The sequence below is a fragment of the Coptis chinensis genome, chromosome 2 (genome assembly GCF_015680905.1).
Source record: "Coptis chinensis isolate HL-2020 chromosome 2, ASM1568090v1, whole genome shotgun sequence".
NCBI lineage: Eukaryota > Viridiplantae > Streptophyta > Magnoliopsida > Ranunculales > Ranunculaceae > Coptis > Coptis chinensis.
The window spans coordinates 58,472,823-58,489,167 of record NC_141457.1 but is presented as its reverse complement, the minus strand read 5'-3'; the positions used below and the strand labels follow the sequence as shown (position 1 = coordinate 58,489,167).

The following is a 16,345-nucleotide window of genomic DNA, read 5'->3' as shown; positions in this document are numbered from 1 at the left end:
AGATGATCGTTTTTGAAGAACAATAATTTAAGATCAAACCGCATTGGATCAAACTTGATCTTAAGGATCATTTTAGACTAACATAGACCAAACATAAACCAATATATCTTAAGGATAATTTGTGGAGATTTATGATACTATAGATCAGTATAGATATGTGATACTAAGACTCTTTTTAGACCAACATCATAATGACTCATTTTAGATTTTACATGTGTAGTCGTCACTAACATGGTTTACATGGTATTTGAACACATGGAATGGTTGTACGAATCTATGGATTGGTAATGTCCTATACATGAAACCTTTTGGGAATGTTTTTATTTCTCGCAACGATTATTACAAGTCAATGGTTGAATTCCAAGTTGTATTCCCTTGACCTTCCTTCAGTGTGCATTTTCTCAAGGTTTAATTTGTGTAAGTAAGCTCCTGAAGATTGCATTGTAGACGAGATTCCTATTATAGTTATTATATTTTTTTTCTTACTTCTACCTAACAGGCTTTGGTCTCGGGTTTAACATACATCACTTTAGTCGCCTACGTACTGTAACTCATTCTCTTCCTCTGATATAAAAGTGTGTACTATGCGTATTGTGTTTTTCCATTTTCTTTGTCGTTGTGTTTTGCTATTTATACGAATGTTGCATTGTGTAGAAACTATTGATAAGCTTAAGAGGTCATCCAATTTTTGTCAGCTTATACTGTGGCAAAACCATGTGTGGAATGGATCTTAACACAATTGAGATTGATTACAAGCTCCAAGTTGGCTAACCACTAGGTAAGCTGCTACAAACTCCATTTGTTGATTCTTCATATTACTCAATTTAAAGTTGGCAATGCATTGTAGGATTTAATATCCATTTACTCAAAATGGTGTATAAAAAGGAGGAAAAAAAATCAAACAAGACAATCTAACGTCAAGGTTTTCATTTATTGTTTTTGTTTCTTTCGCCTTATTGTGTTCATAGTCTCCCCATTTAGGCATTTACCATTGTAAGTTTGTAACTATGGCATCTGCAAGGAAGAAGCAAAAAAGTTCAAAGGAAAAAGCACTAACATGTGATGTTTTACCATATAATTTCACTAACGTTTAGTTTTTTAGTTCAATTTATTTTATTTTATTTGCTCAGCATCTAATTTACAACTTTGTAAAACTAAACAAAATGAAGAGGCCTGAGCTACAAAGCATGCAATCAATTGGAGTGTGATCTGCAACATATGTAACTTGGAGGTATGAACCCCAACAATTTATTTTTAACCATTTTTTTTTTAAAATTATTTTTTCGTTTGATTCTTGACTACATAATAAGAACTAAGTTATCAAATATGACATTTTGGCATGTATTTTCTTTTTATTCATCTTAGTGGTTCCATATCATGTTGAGAATTTACACTAAGGTGTCATTTAAAATCTGATTTACATAGGATTTGTTTTGAAATGCATTCCTTCTTTGTTTTTATTGAGTTGAAAGGCATTCTTGTTCAGTTAATGATAGTTCATATTGCCTTTGCATATTTTAAAGATTTTCTCCTTCAAAATGTGAATTTGTACTAGAATGGTATCGTGGCTACGTTCTAATAATCCATTCTTATTGTATGTTTTTTATCAATATTTCTTATGCAGTAGCAATGGAACAAATTGAATGCGTAAAACTTTCATGTTTCAATTTTTTTATTATACACAAACTTGCTAATAAGAAGAACTTGAATCTGTCCATTGATCTAGCGAGTGGTGAATAAAACATGAACTTCATTCTAATGCCATTTTTTTTATGGTTATTTGAGATTTGGAATCTATGTTGGCATCAATTTAATTGTAGATTATTTAGCAGTGATGCACTAATGTGTGGTTTTCTTAGTTAGAATATCGGTGGCAGTAATAACTTAGAGGAATAAGCAACTTTGGCAATGTTGTCAAGGTCATTGTATTTGTTACGGTTAGATTATCATTCTTAGTGTATAGTGTCTTTGTACTTGATGTAGAACCCCGACATGATAACACAGACTGCAGATAACAACCACCACACCAATTAATATTTAGGAACTCAAAAGAGGAGTATGCTGACTTGCCATAGTTGGTTGCCTTTGTATTAGCAACCCAAGTAACAAACTATATATATAACCCGAGTAACCCCAAACTAACCATAGTTGGGTTATTCAGATAATGCAACGCAGAAAGTCCAATCTAGGTGCGATCTTAATCTTTAGCATGTTTAGTTAGTTTGGGGTATACACAAAGTAGGGGCTCCACCTTAGGTAAACATTTGAGTATAAATTTCGCATGAGATGAAACATTGAGGCAAGACTGCCACCTTTGGATTCAAGTCTAGGCGTTTAGATTTCTTAATCTTTTCCCAACTCTCTTGATCTATGTTAATCAGTTTGTGCTTTTGGAAAAGTTACCCTTTTATCGCTTTAATTCAACATTTTATATATTTGCAACTAGGATGGGAGTTGCTACTATTTTTGGAGGGGTTAGAGTTATTGACTTTTGCAATGCTCACTAGATTGAAAAGGAAAAGCTTTATGTCCAAATGTGTGATAGAATAGTAGACCTGGTTGATACCAAGCTTCCCCGATGTCCACAATGAGATTTTGTTTTAATGTACTAATAAAGTGTATCAAAGGACCTCACTACGACTAACACTAACAGGTCATTGGGAGTAGTTTACCTTTGTAATCCTCAAGTGTTTTTAATAGAATAATTTGATTCTCGCCATATCAAAGGTAAAAATGTCATTTATTTTTTCAAGAATCAGAGTAAACATGTCCTATAGCGAAAGGGCATCGTGTCGATAGAATATTTTGATTCACCATATCAATAGTAAATATGTCATTGTTTTTTTTTTAGAATCAGAGTAAATATGTCCTATAGCTTGCTAAGGGCTTCGTGTCGAAGGCACGCTATATCTAGGAGTTGGATTTTTCTGCTTTGTATTGCCATTTTAACTTGAGTATAAAACTTTGTGTTGCAACGTGCAGGTATCTGTTTAATAGAGAAAAGGAGGTTGCTGACTATTTTTGGGTACGTCCTTGGTGTAAATAAGTTGATCATCTTTTAGCTGCTCATTGACTCTTGCAAGTAATAATTCATGGGATAAGTGATTTTCCCCTTGAGCTTTGGAGACTTGAATAGGGTTCCCATTGCCCATGGCTCTCAATAAGCAAAATTAATTATTGGCCTAACATCTCAATGAGTGAAGCTTTTCAGGTGGGACGAGTAACTTAAATCAGTCGTCTTTTAAAGCGTATTGGGTGGTTCTGTGCATGCAGAGGAGATCAACTCCATGGTTTTGCCGACAAAAAGCCTAAAGGGAGTGAACTTGCTATTGTGGAAATCAAGATACAAGTCCCTTTCCTACAAAATGTTCACAAACTGATGTCCATTGTGGCTATTGATTTCCCTGTTATACAAAATGTCCACTCTGAGCCATGCATGTTGTTACAGTGGTTAATTATCTGCAAAACGCTCTTAATCTTATTTGACTATCTTAATGTGCAAAGGTTGAAAGTGTTCAATGGAGAAACATGGAGTGGTTAAGATTATATTTTATGTTATCATCATTTCATTTGCCTTAGGCGTTTCACGTTGTTGTTTGTGTTATTTGTCTCTTTTAGTTAATATTTCTCTTGGATGGTATGTAATTTGAAGTAGAGAGATGTTTTCGAAATATTGTAAAGAGATGTCCACTTAGTATTCACAATTTTTAAATGCAAATAAATAAGCACAACCAAATTTATTCACTTTTTTACTCTCCTTTTGATATTGAATTTGTCTAAGAACTCTTATCTTGCTAAGAAAGAAAAAGCTCACACCTCCCTAAAATTTTTTTTTTTAATTGTAAAGTTTGCGTCCTTTCTCTCATTTCTTCAAGTTTTCCTCACATTTCATCAAGTTTTTGTTTATAACTCTTGGATTTTATTGGAGTAGAACTGGCGCAACTTTAAATGTATTTACAAGGGTGTATGAATTGTCAATATTTTTTTATTAATTTTAAAAGAGTGGATTTAGTACGTAAAGTTGATTTTCTTTTTGCTTGTGAACAAACTACTAATTAGTTGTTGTATTTTAGAATGATAATTGTTCTTTTCTCTCGCATTCAAAGAGGCTCTCGAGTCACTTGAAATTTTGTTACATCTCAAGCAGTATGTCTGTTTAGCAAATAGTTGCATTTTCTCAAAAAAAAAAATTATTTACATGCGTGTTTTAATATGATGGATATAAATCTTGACATGCCACAAGTGTTATGGGTTGATTGATAAAGTTGGTTTGTTTGTTGTTGGTTGTATAGATTGGATTTTTCACGTCTTTGTTTAGTAGACACCCCATGATAAGAGTTTGTTTGGGTGAGAATTTGAGAGTTAATGCGCTATGTTGTCTGTCTTGGGTTGCTTTGGGTTGTTGAAGTACTAACATGAAAGAAATTAATTATAATGTCAATCCCACTACTCAGTTTTATGTTTCTTATAAAATAATAATAATAAGATACAACCATCCATCCTCAACTCAATTATATCCAGTAATTGCTTATTGAAAAAGTTATATTCATAAATTCAGGCATAATAATTATTTTTTATGTTTTTTTTTCATCCTTAGTCATAGTTTGTTTGTCTCAATTGAATGTGTTTTTTTTTCTTTCTCTAATTGGCATATAATAGTTTATTTGCAGAATGAATAATCTTTCCAAAGTGCCAGATGAGACATGCAATAAAGTTCTTACTTCCAGTGAAGACAAATTCCCGGTTTATAAACCTATATGCACCCTCGGCACTTCAGGTCATCAAACATTCTTAACAATATACGACTACATTTGCAAAGCTTAGCGACCTAAAACCGATTGTCACGATTAGGGGAAAAAAATTAAAATTAAAATAATAAAAATAATAATAAAAATAATAATAATAAATGAAGAAAATATTTCAACAGAACCAGAATGCTTGTGTGGTTTTGGCCAATCGAACCGGTGTGACTTTTCTAACAATTCACAATGCATTGAGAGCATAGTTGAGTGCTTTTTGAAATTTAGAAGATTAGTAAGACAATAATAAAAGGTGATGTCGACAATTTCTAGTATGATGTTATACAATAATAATTGACATTAATTTTATCGTCTTTATATTGTTTGTTAAAAAAATATATATTAAATGTGAACAACTATCCATTGGTGAGAGTACGGTGGATGAAATTGTGTTTAATTCATGATTTCAAATTGGGTTTTATAAATAAAGCTTAATCTATACTATTTCAAAAAATATATTCATTACCACATATTGGCATCCACAAAATAAACAACGACAGAGAAGTATGTCATCCAACGTGTAGTACCACTTCAAAATAAAATGTCTACAAATTCTCACATAGGCGCTACACATTTGAAAATATTAGGGTGTACCAAAATTAACGTCATAAACAACATAATAATAAACACCTCATAACAAATCGTGTCGTAGGCACGGGTAATACCTAGTAAAATAATATGCAATGTGTGATTGTGCATTATAGTCAGGGTTACTTTGAGCATATATCAAATTCAAAATTTACATATATATATATATATATATATATATCCTCTCTCTATATATAAAGTCTTGTTGTTCTTACAAATATTTGCAATTTAGAAAATAAAATATTAAATAAATATATAGAAAGTTATCCAACATCATAAAAATCGCTAAAAAATCGGTGAATATCGAGAATTAGAGAACTTTTACCGTTTTTACTGTTTATTCGTTTAGAAATTCAATAACCAAGCAATTCGGAGATTTTTTTTTTTTTATGTTTTTTTTTGAAAAAACCAGAGATTTTTGTGACTATGGATATACCTCCACTATACCATGGGGCTTATGGACATATTAGAAAATGAGAGATCCTATGTAATCTTATGACATGTACAGGTTCAAAAAAAAAATAAAAAATAAAAAATATATATATATAGTATTTGCCAGTGCCTTACAACACAAATACGCTCGCCTTCGGTGCCTCCGATGCGCATCCGCCCTGTATGACACATATACATGCACCTTTGGCCCGACGCTGGCGTGTCCCGCCAAGACGATTTATTACGATCGTCGATCGCTTTCGACGCGTGCATCTGCCTTCTTTCCTACTCATGTTTTCAGAGCCCAACAGTCCATACAAGTTCAGCCCAAAAATTGTCCATGCCTGTTTTGTGTGGGGTGGGTGAGGTGAGAAAAACTTATTAACTCACCCCAGAAAAAACATTTTAGTGGCTCTGGTTAGAGAGTGACACGACTACGTATCACCTTATGAGGTGGAATTTGTCAATCCACTCCACCCTTCTTTGTTATATAGAGATTATGATGATGATTTAAAAAAAAATAATAATAATAAAAAAAAAGGATAGTACCATGTCAGTTATGCAGGAAAAAAAAAATTAAAAAAAAAAAATTTATTCAGATTTCATGAGTTTAGATATAATCAAAATATTACAAATTTCTCCGAGTGGCTCTTCTATTTTTTTTAACAAAACTTGTTAAGGTTAATTAGTCCCCTGCTACACCAAGTGGGCATTGTCACTATGGTTGGTCTAGCTCGAAGAAAAATATTGTATGATTCAACAATTTCTTGTGTCCTTTTGTGGTACTTTGCAAGTGATTTGATGTTGGGTTCACAATAGTATTTGCACAACTCTATGGTGTTCCACTAACTTGAAGAAATTTGTTAGGACTCGAGATCTCTACAATCGGGTATGGAGATTATCTCTGTAATCGTGTTATCTTGCCGTTGATCCGAATTCGAAATGTGTGTGGGCCGAGATACGAGATGTGTGTGTGGTACAGAGATCAATATCTGTACCCGGTTATAGAGGAACTAGAAATTGGGCTATAGACACTTTCTTTAGTGTGTTTTTTGTTTAGAGAAAGACCAATATTATCTTTTGATTCTACTCCAATTTTAACAACACGTCACTTTTTGGGTGTATTAACTGTTTTTAAAACTTCTTATTTCTCCTTTTTACCCTTTTATTTGTAACTGCCAATTTCTTCTACAAATAAATAATAGAAAAATCTAATGTGTGCAGTCAGTACGTGTGTGTGTCAATTGAGGCTACTCATCAAGCAAGGGTACGTGTGTATTGCTCCAAGATGTACTGTAATCAAATAATACAATTGTCTTATAAAAAAAAAATCATTTGTCCTTTCACAATTTCACAATTTGAATTATATCAAGCTTAAACATGTTATTCAAAAGTATTAGAGATGCATTTTACATTGTTAAAGTTGTATTGAAATTAGTTGTAATCAACATACATTTTTTCTGTTTTTGAAGTTGATGATTTCCACATTATTTTGGTCTCTCCAGAAATTCATCTCACTTTTAATTGGAATTTTGTAGATTTCGGATGAATTTTAGTTATTTTGATTAACTCAATACTCTTTTGATAACTAATTTAGTACGTAGTTTTTTTTGTTGGTAGTTGGTTTTTTTAGTTGGGACTAATAAAAGAGGTCAAAATTGTAAAAAATCAGTCTGAAATTTAAGACAGATGTTAAATTTCAGTTTTTATGGAGGAAAAACAAAAAAAAAGTTTGCTATTTCCTTTGAACTTAAAAAATTTGCATCTGTGTACCTATACCCAATTTCCTGTATAGAGGAACCGGTCTCAATTTGTTAATTCTGGTAAGTTGTTGAAATTGGAAAAAATTGATACTGACTTTGAGATTTTCAACAAAATCAAAGAGGTCAATTAAATCAAAGAAACCTTAATACTAAAAAAATACAGTGACTAAATCTCGAACCATGATCAACCGTCAACGTTTATGTCCACAACTCCACATTCAGCTGGTTTATGATAACTTATTCTCATTTTACCAACACGATTTTCTCGCTACCAAATTTAATAATTTATTCTTTTAAGGAAAACATATTTTATTACACGTAAGTTAATTTAGTAATTTTTTATTGTGCAGACAGTAACGGTAACGGTTCCGTTTATACCGTTAATGTCAGAACACTTTTAACGTTGTTGTGGTTGTTGTTGTTGTTAAATAAAACTTCCCCTCACTCACTCTCACTCTCTTTTTCTCTCTCCTCATTCTTCACTCTCATTCTCTCTTAAAAAATAAAAAAAGAAACGTTCTTTACAATCTTCTCTTCAATAAAAAAGATTCCGAAATATCGGTACAAATCTCGTTTTTTCAATTAAAAAAACCATTCATTTCACTAGTACTAGTACTTTATCTTTCAAGAATTGTTTCTTACTATTATTTGTTGAAAAAATTCAGAGTCTTTATGCTTTTTTTAATAGACAAGAGAATTTTTTTAATCAAAAGTTTCTCTAGGCACAAAGAGAGATCTGGGCAGTTTTGGTTTTGACAGATGTCGAAATTTGCTTCTAAAGGTAAAGATGGTTTTCTTTTATTACTCTATTCAGTTTATTAGTTGGTTTGAAATGTTAGACTGTACTAGTAATGATATTGAAAGTGTGGAAATATATGTTGGTATACGTTGTGTTTGGCGATTAGTTCACATTGTGGTTTATGAAGCAATGTGTAGTTGGAATTGTTTTAGGGTGTGTTTGTATTTGTGGGGAAAGATTCCACGGAAATGAACTAACCAATAGGATTTTAGCCTTTGAATGAGTGTGGGGATTATTCCCTCGAGTCAAAAAGACCCTTAGTCTATTGTTCTTATAAAGTTCTTCGTGTGTTCACATGCTATATTTTTGTACTTGACTAGTTGCAATATGTTATGTTCGGCAAGTAGCTCACATTGTGGTTTGTGAAGCAATGAATACATGAAGTTTCTTAAGTATCCAGTTTTCAGTTTTTGTTTGAAATTATGAGTCCTTGTTTTGAAATTGCAGGGGTATTGAGAAAGTTCAAATGGTTGTTGCTGAAATTTGTGTTGGTTTTCTCTTACATGGTGTTCAGTATAGATGCAGAATTTCCTAATTATTTATCTAAAGCGTCATTTTTAGCTCCTACTGGTGCTACATTTTCCAAACCCGTTATTCCTTCACTTCCTTTGGTTTCGGAGCTTCCACTGTTTCATAGACCACATAGGAAGCATTTTCCTTCTTATCATGCTTCACCACATCATCTTGTCCCTGCCCTGGCTCCAGATTATGGCTCCTTAACAACTTCAGGTCACCCTCCTTCAAGTACACGCTTGTCGAAACCACTGATGAAAAGGAGCCAAGCAGCAGCTCCCAGTGTTGGCTTTATACCTCCTCGTTTAGTAGGTGTTGCCCCTGCTGATTCTGGTGGTGGTAAAGATTCTTCTGGTTTAGCTCAACCTCCACTGTCCCCTAACTCTTCTGGTAATATTGACTATTTGATTCTGTTGTTATTGATATTTTACTCTATGAAGGATGCCTTCTTTGATCTTGATCAGTTTCTTGACACTCTACTTTTGCAGGCTGTTGTGCACCAAACATGGTGCTGAAAATAGGGAGTCGGGCTTGTCACTGTGTTTACCCTATAAAGCTTGATCTTCAACTTCTTAATGTATCACTAAGCTCAAATTGGAGTCCCTTTTTGGAAGAATTAGCTTCTCAGCTTAACATGCTTGTTTCGCAGTTTGAGATCATCAACTTTTATGTAGTTGGTTTAGCAAGGCTAAACATTTCGATGAATATCACTCCACATACAGGGTTAAATTTTTCTGCAAGCACTGCAAATGAAATAAATTCTTCACTTGCGATGCATAAGATTCATCTGAACCCTAAATTAGTTGGTGATTACAGACTTCTTAACTTGACCTTGTTTGAGCCTCCAAGTCCTTCTCCAGGTAACTTTTGCTTCCTTACTTAGTCACCTATATATGCTTGGGTCTCGTATAGTCGTATACTTAATATATATCCTCATTGCTGGCATTCATTAGAGTTCAAAGATTTGGCTTTTGGAGTATGAAGGTGTTTGTTGAATTGTTATTATTCTACTTTTGTCTGATTAGGCGAACATACTTGAATATGGACTTGGCATCCAGTGGTCCAATGGTCCAGTGGTCCACTAATGGTTTCACACAACGTTTATCTCTCTTAAGGGAAGATGAAACTTTTACCTTCATCTGTTAGTTTTCAAATAAATGTTCTACAGGGCTTTTAGCATAATCAACCTAGTCTTTCAATTTTCCCTAGTAGTTTTCACTCATTTATAGTTTAAAATGGAAAGATTCGGTTTTTTTCGTAGTTAGTTTCTTTCAGGGTCATTTTTACTTTCTATCTACCAGTCATCTTCCTTGCATACATTTGATGCGTTTCCAGAATTTGATCCAATGATAGGTAGAAGGGACACCAGTTGGGTGTGGAGGTCCAGTAGTGACAAATCCATACGAGGAGAGATGTGGAAACAAAGACAAGCTACAAGTTAACAAACCCCCAGTTAAATATGGAACCCTCCCTTTAAGTGGATATTCTCCATATTTTCCCCTGGCTGCCCTTCAAAGTCCTTATTCCTTTTCCAGTGAAGTGCTCCACAGGATTGACAATCCTAGGGCCTAGGCTTTCGTCTAACTCTAGGGCCATATAGAGAATAATGAGGAACAAAGAAATAATTGGGCATGCCGGACTACCCTAGACTAGTGAAGGAAATAACTTCAGATGCTGCTATATAGAGCACAATGAACAAACACGTGTATTTCTGATGGTGGAATCTTGTACGAGTAAAAGTTTGATAAAATATTCTTACTATGCTCCTAAGGTATACAGATTAAGATGAGATCAAACAATTTGTAGGTTGTAAACTTTAACATGTTTGTTATGGTTATAAGTGTAAATGTTATTATCATCACTGTGGTTATTAGTTTATTACTATCATTGTTATTACAACTATATTTATATTATAATTATTGGAGAGGGAGGCATAAATTTTTAGCATAAACTGATAAAAGTGCAAAGTTACACAAGAAAGCCTACTCGCTCAAGATGAAAAACAAAAAAGTATAGTTGAAAGAGTAAAGTACTGTGCATATAAGGATTCCATTTTCGTGCTTAAAGCAAAAGCCCAGTAAGTACTCAGGGTCTTTTCCCTGCATGTTGATATTCACTGCTTTTGATTGGTGGATATCCAAAATAATAAATACAGAAAAAGTGGTCTTATTTCCAAAGCCTCACAAGCTTTAGTGGGAGCTCTTCTATTGTAATCATCATTATTACAACAAATATTGTTAGAGTGAGTCCACAATGCTATACTTGTAGAGGATCTGTAGGGGAGAAATAGCTAGTTTAAAAGTCTTCGTAAACTTCGTATGCCTCGCTCTAAGCTGGGCTATATAGGCCCAGTTCAACTTTACAGCACGTTGAGGTTCAAAATAACAGAAATTATTAGATCAGGTCTATTAGCTTTCCCAATAAACATGATTTACAATAGAAGAAACTTATAACACTGCCAAATGTGATACAGTATATATTGTATATAAGCAGGACCAGTAGATGCCTCGGAGACATTGAGAACTTACAGCTCACCCTTGTTAATATGGTATTAATAAGTTCCATAGAGATTGACCAGTTGAAAAATAGAAACAAAAGGAAAAGATATCATAAAAATTGTACAAACTGTCACTCACGCCTGTGCCTTATGATGAACCTGCCTAACCAAAATTGAAAGTTTCTTTCAAGTTCTTGTGCTGTCTAAAGGAATTACTTTTAGATGGTTCAAGAAGAAGAAGAAAATGTTTCCATGATGATCACTGTTAATTACTATAGGTAATTTGGTTTTGGTCTTCCTTGTGCTCCTCTTCATCCTCTAGTTTTTTGAAAGCTTAAGGTTGGTAACCCTATTCTTAATTTTAATTGATTTTAACCTGTACAGCAATGATTACAGCCCCAGCTGCAGCTGCAGCTGCTCCACATGTAAACTCCAATTATCATATGCCGCCCCCCCCAGCATCAACTGCTAAGGATAGAGGGAAAAGTCCAAACTGGGTTCTTATTCTTGGGATTGGTACTGGAGTTCTGATTGTGATCATTGTATCTGTGCTAATATTTTGTTCATGCACGTCTAGTAAAGGAAAGAAGGATGCACCTGTCAAAGAAACTCGTAAGTGCTTTAATGAAATTTGCAGTATCACGTGATTTCTTATTAGTTCTGTTATTGAGTTGATGACCCTGTTCATTGTGCCTTGTATGAATCATCTTTTTGTTTTTCCTGGTTTGTCACTCATTTGATGTAGTCCAGCCTTTCAATGTTTTATCATGAAATATTGGCCATAGGTAAAGGTTGAAATGCAACATAAATATTTTGCGAGAAACTGAGGATTGGGAATTCCTTCCTTACATCCCTTCAGTGCAGGTGTTTAGCAAAATAGTGATTCTCTCTTTGTGATTTTTGATTTTGCTTCTTTCTTATATATGTTGTCTGAATTCTATTTATATAGACTAATATAGTGTTGCAGTATGTGAATTAGTGGAATTGTAGCAGACAAATTCATCTCACTTCGCAGAATCTGCAATTAAGACAAAACTACACCCACCACTGTATATCAAACTCTCTTTATCTGCTACCATTCCTGATGCAATTGCAATTGCACTAATGAAAATTCAACGAATCCTCAACTCAAACTGAATTTCAATTCGATCAAAACTACTATTGCCAAAGGCCTACATGATTATTTAGTCTTGCGGTTTAGAAACTAATTGAAAAGGAAACTAAAAACCAATACCTAAATTCGTAATTAGAAATAACCTAACAATTAACTAGGATAATTAACTTAGATACTAATTCAGACTCAAAGTAAGGTATATAACCCTAGATTACATCAGTTCCCTTCAAGATTATTGAATTATAACGTCATGTAAAAGAGTGATGGCCAAGTTCATGCTTTTCCTTTTGAAAAGTGGCTTAAATTCATAAAGGGAGCATAAAAAGCGCCTTATAGTGGAGAACATAAGTAGGATCGATCCATGCCTTCCATGTACCAATCACCATTTTCATAGTTGCAAATTTAATGTTTATGGATTAAGGTTATCCCACAGTTTTCCTAGTGCAGAAAAGTCCAAACATTGCATCAATTGTAGGAAGGTGCAAATAAGCGAGTCACCTCTTAGTTGTGAACTTTCTCCTGCTTCTTTTTCTCCCATTCTCTTCTTTCTTTTAGGTTTAGTTTACGTTCGAAACAATTGAACCCACGTTCCAGATGGAAAATGTACCAAAATTAGGTCTGTCCCATTTGCATCACTGACTGCTAGGTCGTGGAGCGAATACTGGTAAAAGTGCTCTGGAATAATGGAATTCCTTCTGCTGAGATCATTTTTATTATCAAGGCTTTTATGGTGACGGTGATGTTGATCATTAGATTTCTTTCGTTGCTTACTTGCTTGTCATACTAAATTATGTGCTTGAGTTTTTCATGTCAAACCAATATGTTTTATTGGAATGTTAGGATTTTTCTCAGTTAATGCGACAGGTACATGTTTTCTGAAGTCTCAATGCAATTTCACATGAAAATGTTTTTTTGATGGTTTTGTCTATGCTCTTCAATACTCTCTAATCATGGCTGACAATCTGTGTGGGAAAAGAAAGTACTCATTAGACAGATAATTCTGTTCATTCATGACTCTTACATCCACTGGCTAAATGGCTCTGATGAGTGAGTTTTCATGAATGCAATAATTTTTCATAATACAGTTACGAACCAGCCTTGAAAACTGAACATGTGATTGTTACTGAGAAAAGGAATCAGTGTTTCTTCTCAAAATGAATATCCTTTACATTCTTGGTCAGAAAGCTCTTGTCTCAATGCTTGAGCCGTTGAGGGTAAAAAGAGGGTATGAATTACCCATTGCACATTATGAAACTTATAAAGTTAGTATGGGACTGGAGGGACATTGATTCCAAGACAAATTTGTTTCTTCATTTGCTAATTCATACAGTTTTATAAAAGATCAGAAAACAAATGTTTGTGTTCATTTGCAGCCAAGGCAAAGACTGCTGAGGCAGCTCCTTCAGGAGGGTCTCTTCGCCACCCTACCAGTACGCGATTTCTTGCTTTCGAAGAGCTTAAAGAAGCAACCAATAACTTTGAATCTTCAAGTGTGCTCGGAGAGGGTGGATTTGGCAAGGTTTTCAAGGGTGTCTTGAGTGATGGTACTGCTGTTGCTATTAAGAAACTTACTAACGGAGGTCAACAAGGTGATAAAGAATTCTTAGTTGAGGTTGAGATGCTAAGCAGGTTGCATCACCGTAATCTTGTCAAACTTGTTGGTTACTACAGCAGTCGGGACTCTTCACAGAACCTTCTTTGTTATGAGCTCGTCCCAAATGGAAGCTTAGAAGCCTGGCTCCATGGTATTCCATTTCCTGAATTTGTATGGATGTACATAATTTTAGATTATAAATGCAATTTCTGAAGATGTTTCAGTTAGGCATACTCGGTTAGGATTATTTTTTTCATGTGATCTTAAGAAAAAATTTAAATTTTCATTGCATGATACTGATACAGATCTTTGGTTCATGTCAGGTCCACTGGGTGTAAACTGTCCTTTGGATTGGGATACCAGAATGAAGATTGCTCTTGATGCTGCTAGAGGACTTGCATACCTGCATGAGGACTCACAGCCCTGTGTTATACACAGGGATTTCAAGGCCTCAAATATATTACTGGAAAACAATTTTCATGCTAAAGTTGCTGACTTTGGTCTGGCAAAACAAGCACCTGAAGGTCGCACCAATTACCTGTCTACTCGTGTTATGGGGACATTTGGGTAAGTCTCCTTGCTCTCCACTTTTCAGGCTAAACACTCTTAGGATTGATAGTAACGGTGGAACCATTCTGATTTTGCAGCTATGTAGCCCCTGAATATGCTATGACTGGGCATCTATTGGTCAAGAGTGATGTGTATAGCTATGGTGTTGTCCTGCTTGAGTTGCTGACAGGAAGAAAGCCTGTAGATATGTCCCAACCTTCTGGGAAAGAGAATCTTGTAACTTGGGTTTGTACTTTCTCCTGTCCAATGTACATATGTTTCAGCATTGTGCTTAAAGTAAATAACTACAATGGGGTTCTTCTAGTTGAGGGCTTTCTAGTAAATATTAACATGGGGATCTGCTCCATCATCATGGTCATGATCTGAATCCTAGCTAGAAACTAGGACAACTTGGAACAAGAATGAATTTGCATAGTCACATACTGAGTACTGACATATGACGAGGTCGGATGAGGAAGTACTCAACTACTTCTTAAACTCTGAAATCTGATATTGCATTGAACATAGTAGGCACACACATGTGCGTATATATAAATATGCAAGTAATAAATCCTAGATTCTAGAACTTTCGTAGTTAAATACACTGAACCCTAAGACAATTTCTCTAAGACATTTACTCTAATAACCCTAATACTCTTTCCAGAAAAGGGTTGGAGTACTTGAGGTTGCTTCATATTTATCTCTTCGCTTCAATATTAAGTCATTGACCACCTTTGTGTATGAATATAGTCATGTTTTCATTATAGCCGTGTCATCATCATGAAGACCTTACCCAATTAAAACTGTTTTTTATAATTGTTTATAAGGTTAGTGTGTGATATTCTGTTATTCTTGACCAAAAGTTGAGCAATCAGTTTTTCTTGCTTTCAGGCGAGGCCGATTTTGAGAGACAAGGATCGATTAGAAGAGCTTGCTGACCCAAAGCTTGCTGGAAAATACCCAAAGGACGACTTTGTTCGCGTTTGCACCATTGCTGCTGCTTGTGTTGCTCCTGAGGCAAACCAACGACCAACAATGGGAGAAGTGGTGCAGTCCCTTAAAATGGTGCAGCGTATCACAGAGTATCAGGAATCTGTTATGTCCGCCTCCAATGCCCGGCCCAACCTTAGGCAGTCATCTACCACATACGAGTCAGATGGGACATCTTCAATGTTCTCCTCTGGTCCATTCTCAGGGCTAAGTGCCTTTGACAGTGAGAACATTTCACGAACGGCAGTGTTCTCTGAAGATTTACATGAAGGGCGATGAATTTTTGGGTAAGGTTTTTGATGTCCACCTTATGATATAAGGCTTTGATCATCCAATACGAAAGTACAAAGACTGGGGATGCATCAAGGCGAGATAGGCCAGTATGGCATGATTTTATCGATGGTTGGTTTTTTTTTTAAATGTGGATTTCCTGGAAGAGGTGAGCTCTCTGCTTTGTAGTAAAACAATGTATATATTCCAATGTAGCTTTGTTTGATTGAGATGGCTTCAAGGGTTCTTTTTAACATACTCCATTCCCAATGGTTGAGCTCATTTAAGAGATCTTCATTTGTTACTTGTTAGATTTTCCGCCACTATTTGGAGATGCCTAGTTGAAAATTCCCTGGTGCGGCATTGTTTGCAGAGGTTTGAGTTACTGTTAGTGTTGGAACGTTGTTTTCGGTTTTATATGGGTATGGTAAGAAAAA

The 16,345-nt window shown here is 34.7% G+C and overlaps 1 protein-coding gene and 1 long non-coding RNA gene across 3 annotated transcripts; both read left to right on the top strand.

Annotated features, from left to right (window-relative positions):
• The first annotated feature begins 539 nt into the window (after positions 1-539).
• Positions 540-3,571, top strand: LOC147516829 (uncharacterized). Its single transcript, XR_015213745.1, has 3 exons — positions 540-778; positions 2,983-3,025; positions 3,212-3,571. It is a non-coding gene; the product is annotated as an uncharacterized LOC147516829 (long non-coding RNA).
• Positions 3,572-7,947: 4,376 nt separating this feature from the next.
• LOC147516828 (Protein kinase superfamily protein) lies at positions 7,948-16,138 on the top strand. 2 transcript variants are annotated; one of them, XM_086589312.1, is made up of 9 exons: positions 8,023-8,143; positions 8,305-8,363; positions 8,829-9,284; positions 9,383-9,754; positions 11,776-12,003; positions 13,879-14,250; positions 14,423-14,666; positions 14,747-14,894; positions 15,540-16,138. In XM_086589312.1, exons 2-9 carry the CDS (start codon positions 8,342-8,344, stop codon positions 15,915-15,917), a joined length of 2,220 nt encoding a protein of 739 aa, XP_086445438.1. In that variant the 5' UTR covers positions 8,023-8,143; positions 8,305-8,341; the 3' UTR covers positions 15,918-16,138. The 2 variants fall into 2 exon arrangements, with proteins under 2 accessions (XP_086445440.1, XP_086445438.1); XM_086589314.1 differs by having other exon boundaries at positions 7,948-8,363; positions 11,788-12,003.
• Positions 16,139-16,345: the final 207 nt, after the last annotated feature.

Bases quoted from the DNA above. Each gene is read 5' to 3' on its own strand.
- LOC147516828 (XM_086589312.1), top strand. From the start codon at position 8,342: ATGTCGAAATTTGCTTCTAAAG. The intron at 9,755-11,775 runs GTAACTTTTGCT...TAACCTGTACAG, and splicing joins GCCTCCAAGTCCTTCTCCAG to CAATGATTACAGCCCCAGCT. The intron at 12,004-13,878 runs GTAAGTGCTTTA...GTTCATTTGCAG, and splicing joins TGCACCTGTCAAAGAAACTC to CCAAGGCAAAGACTGCTGAG.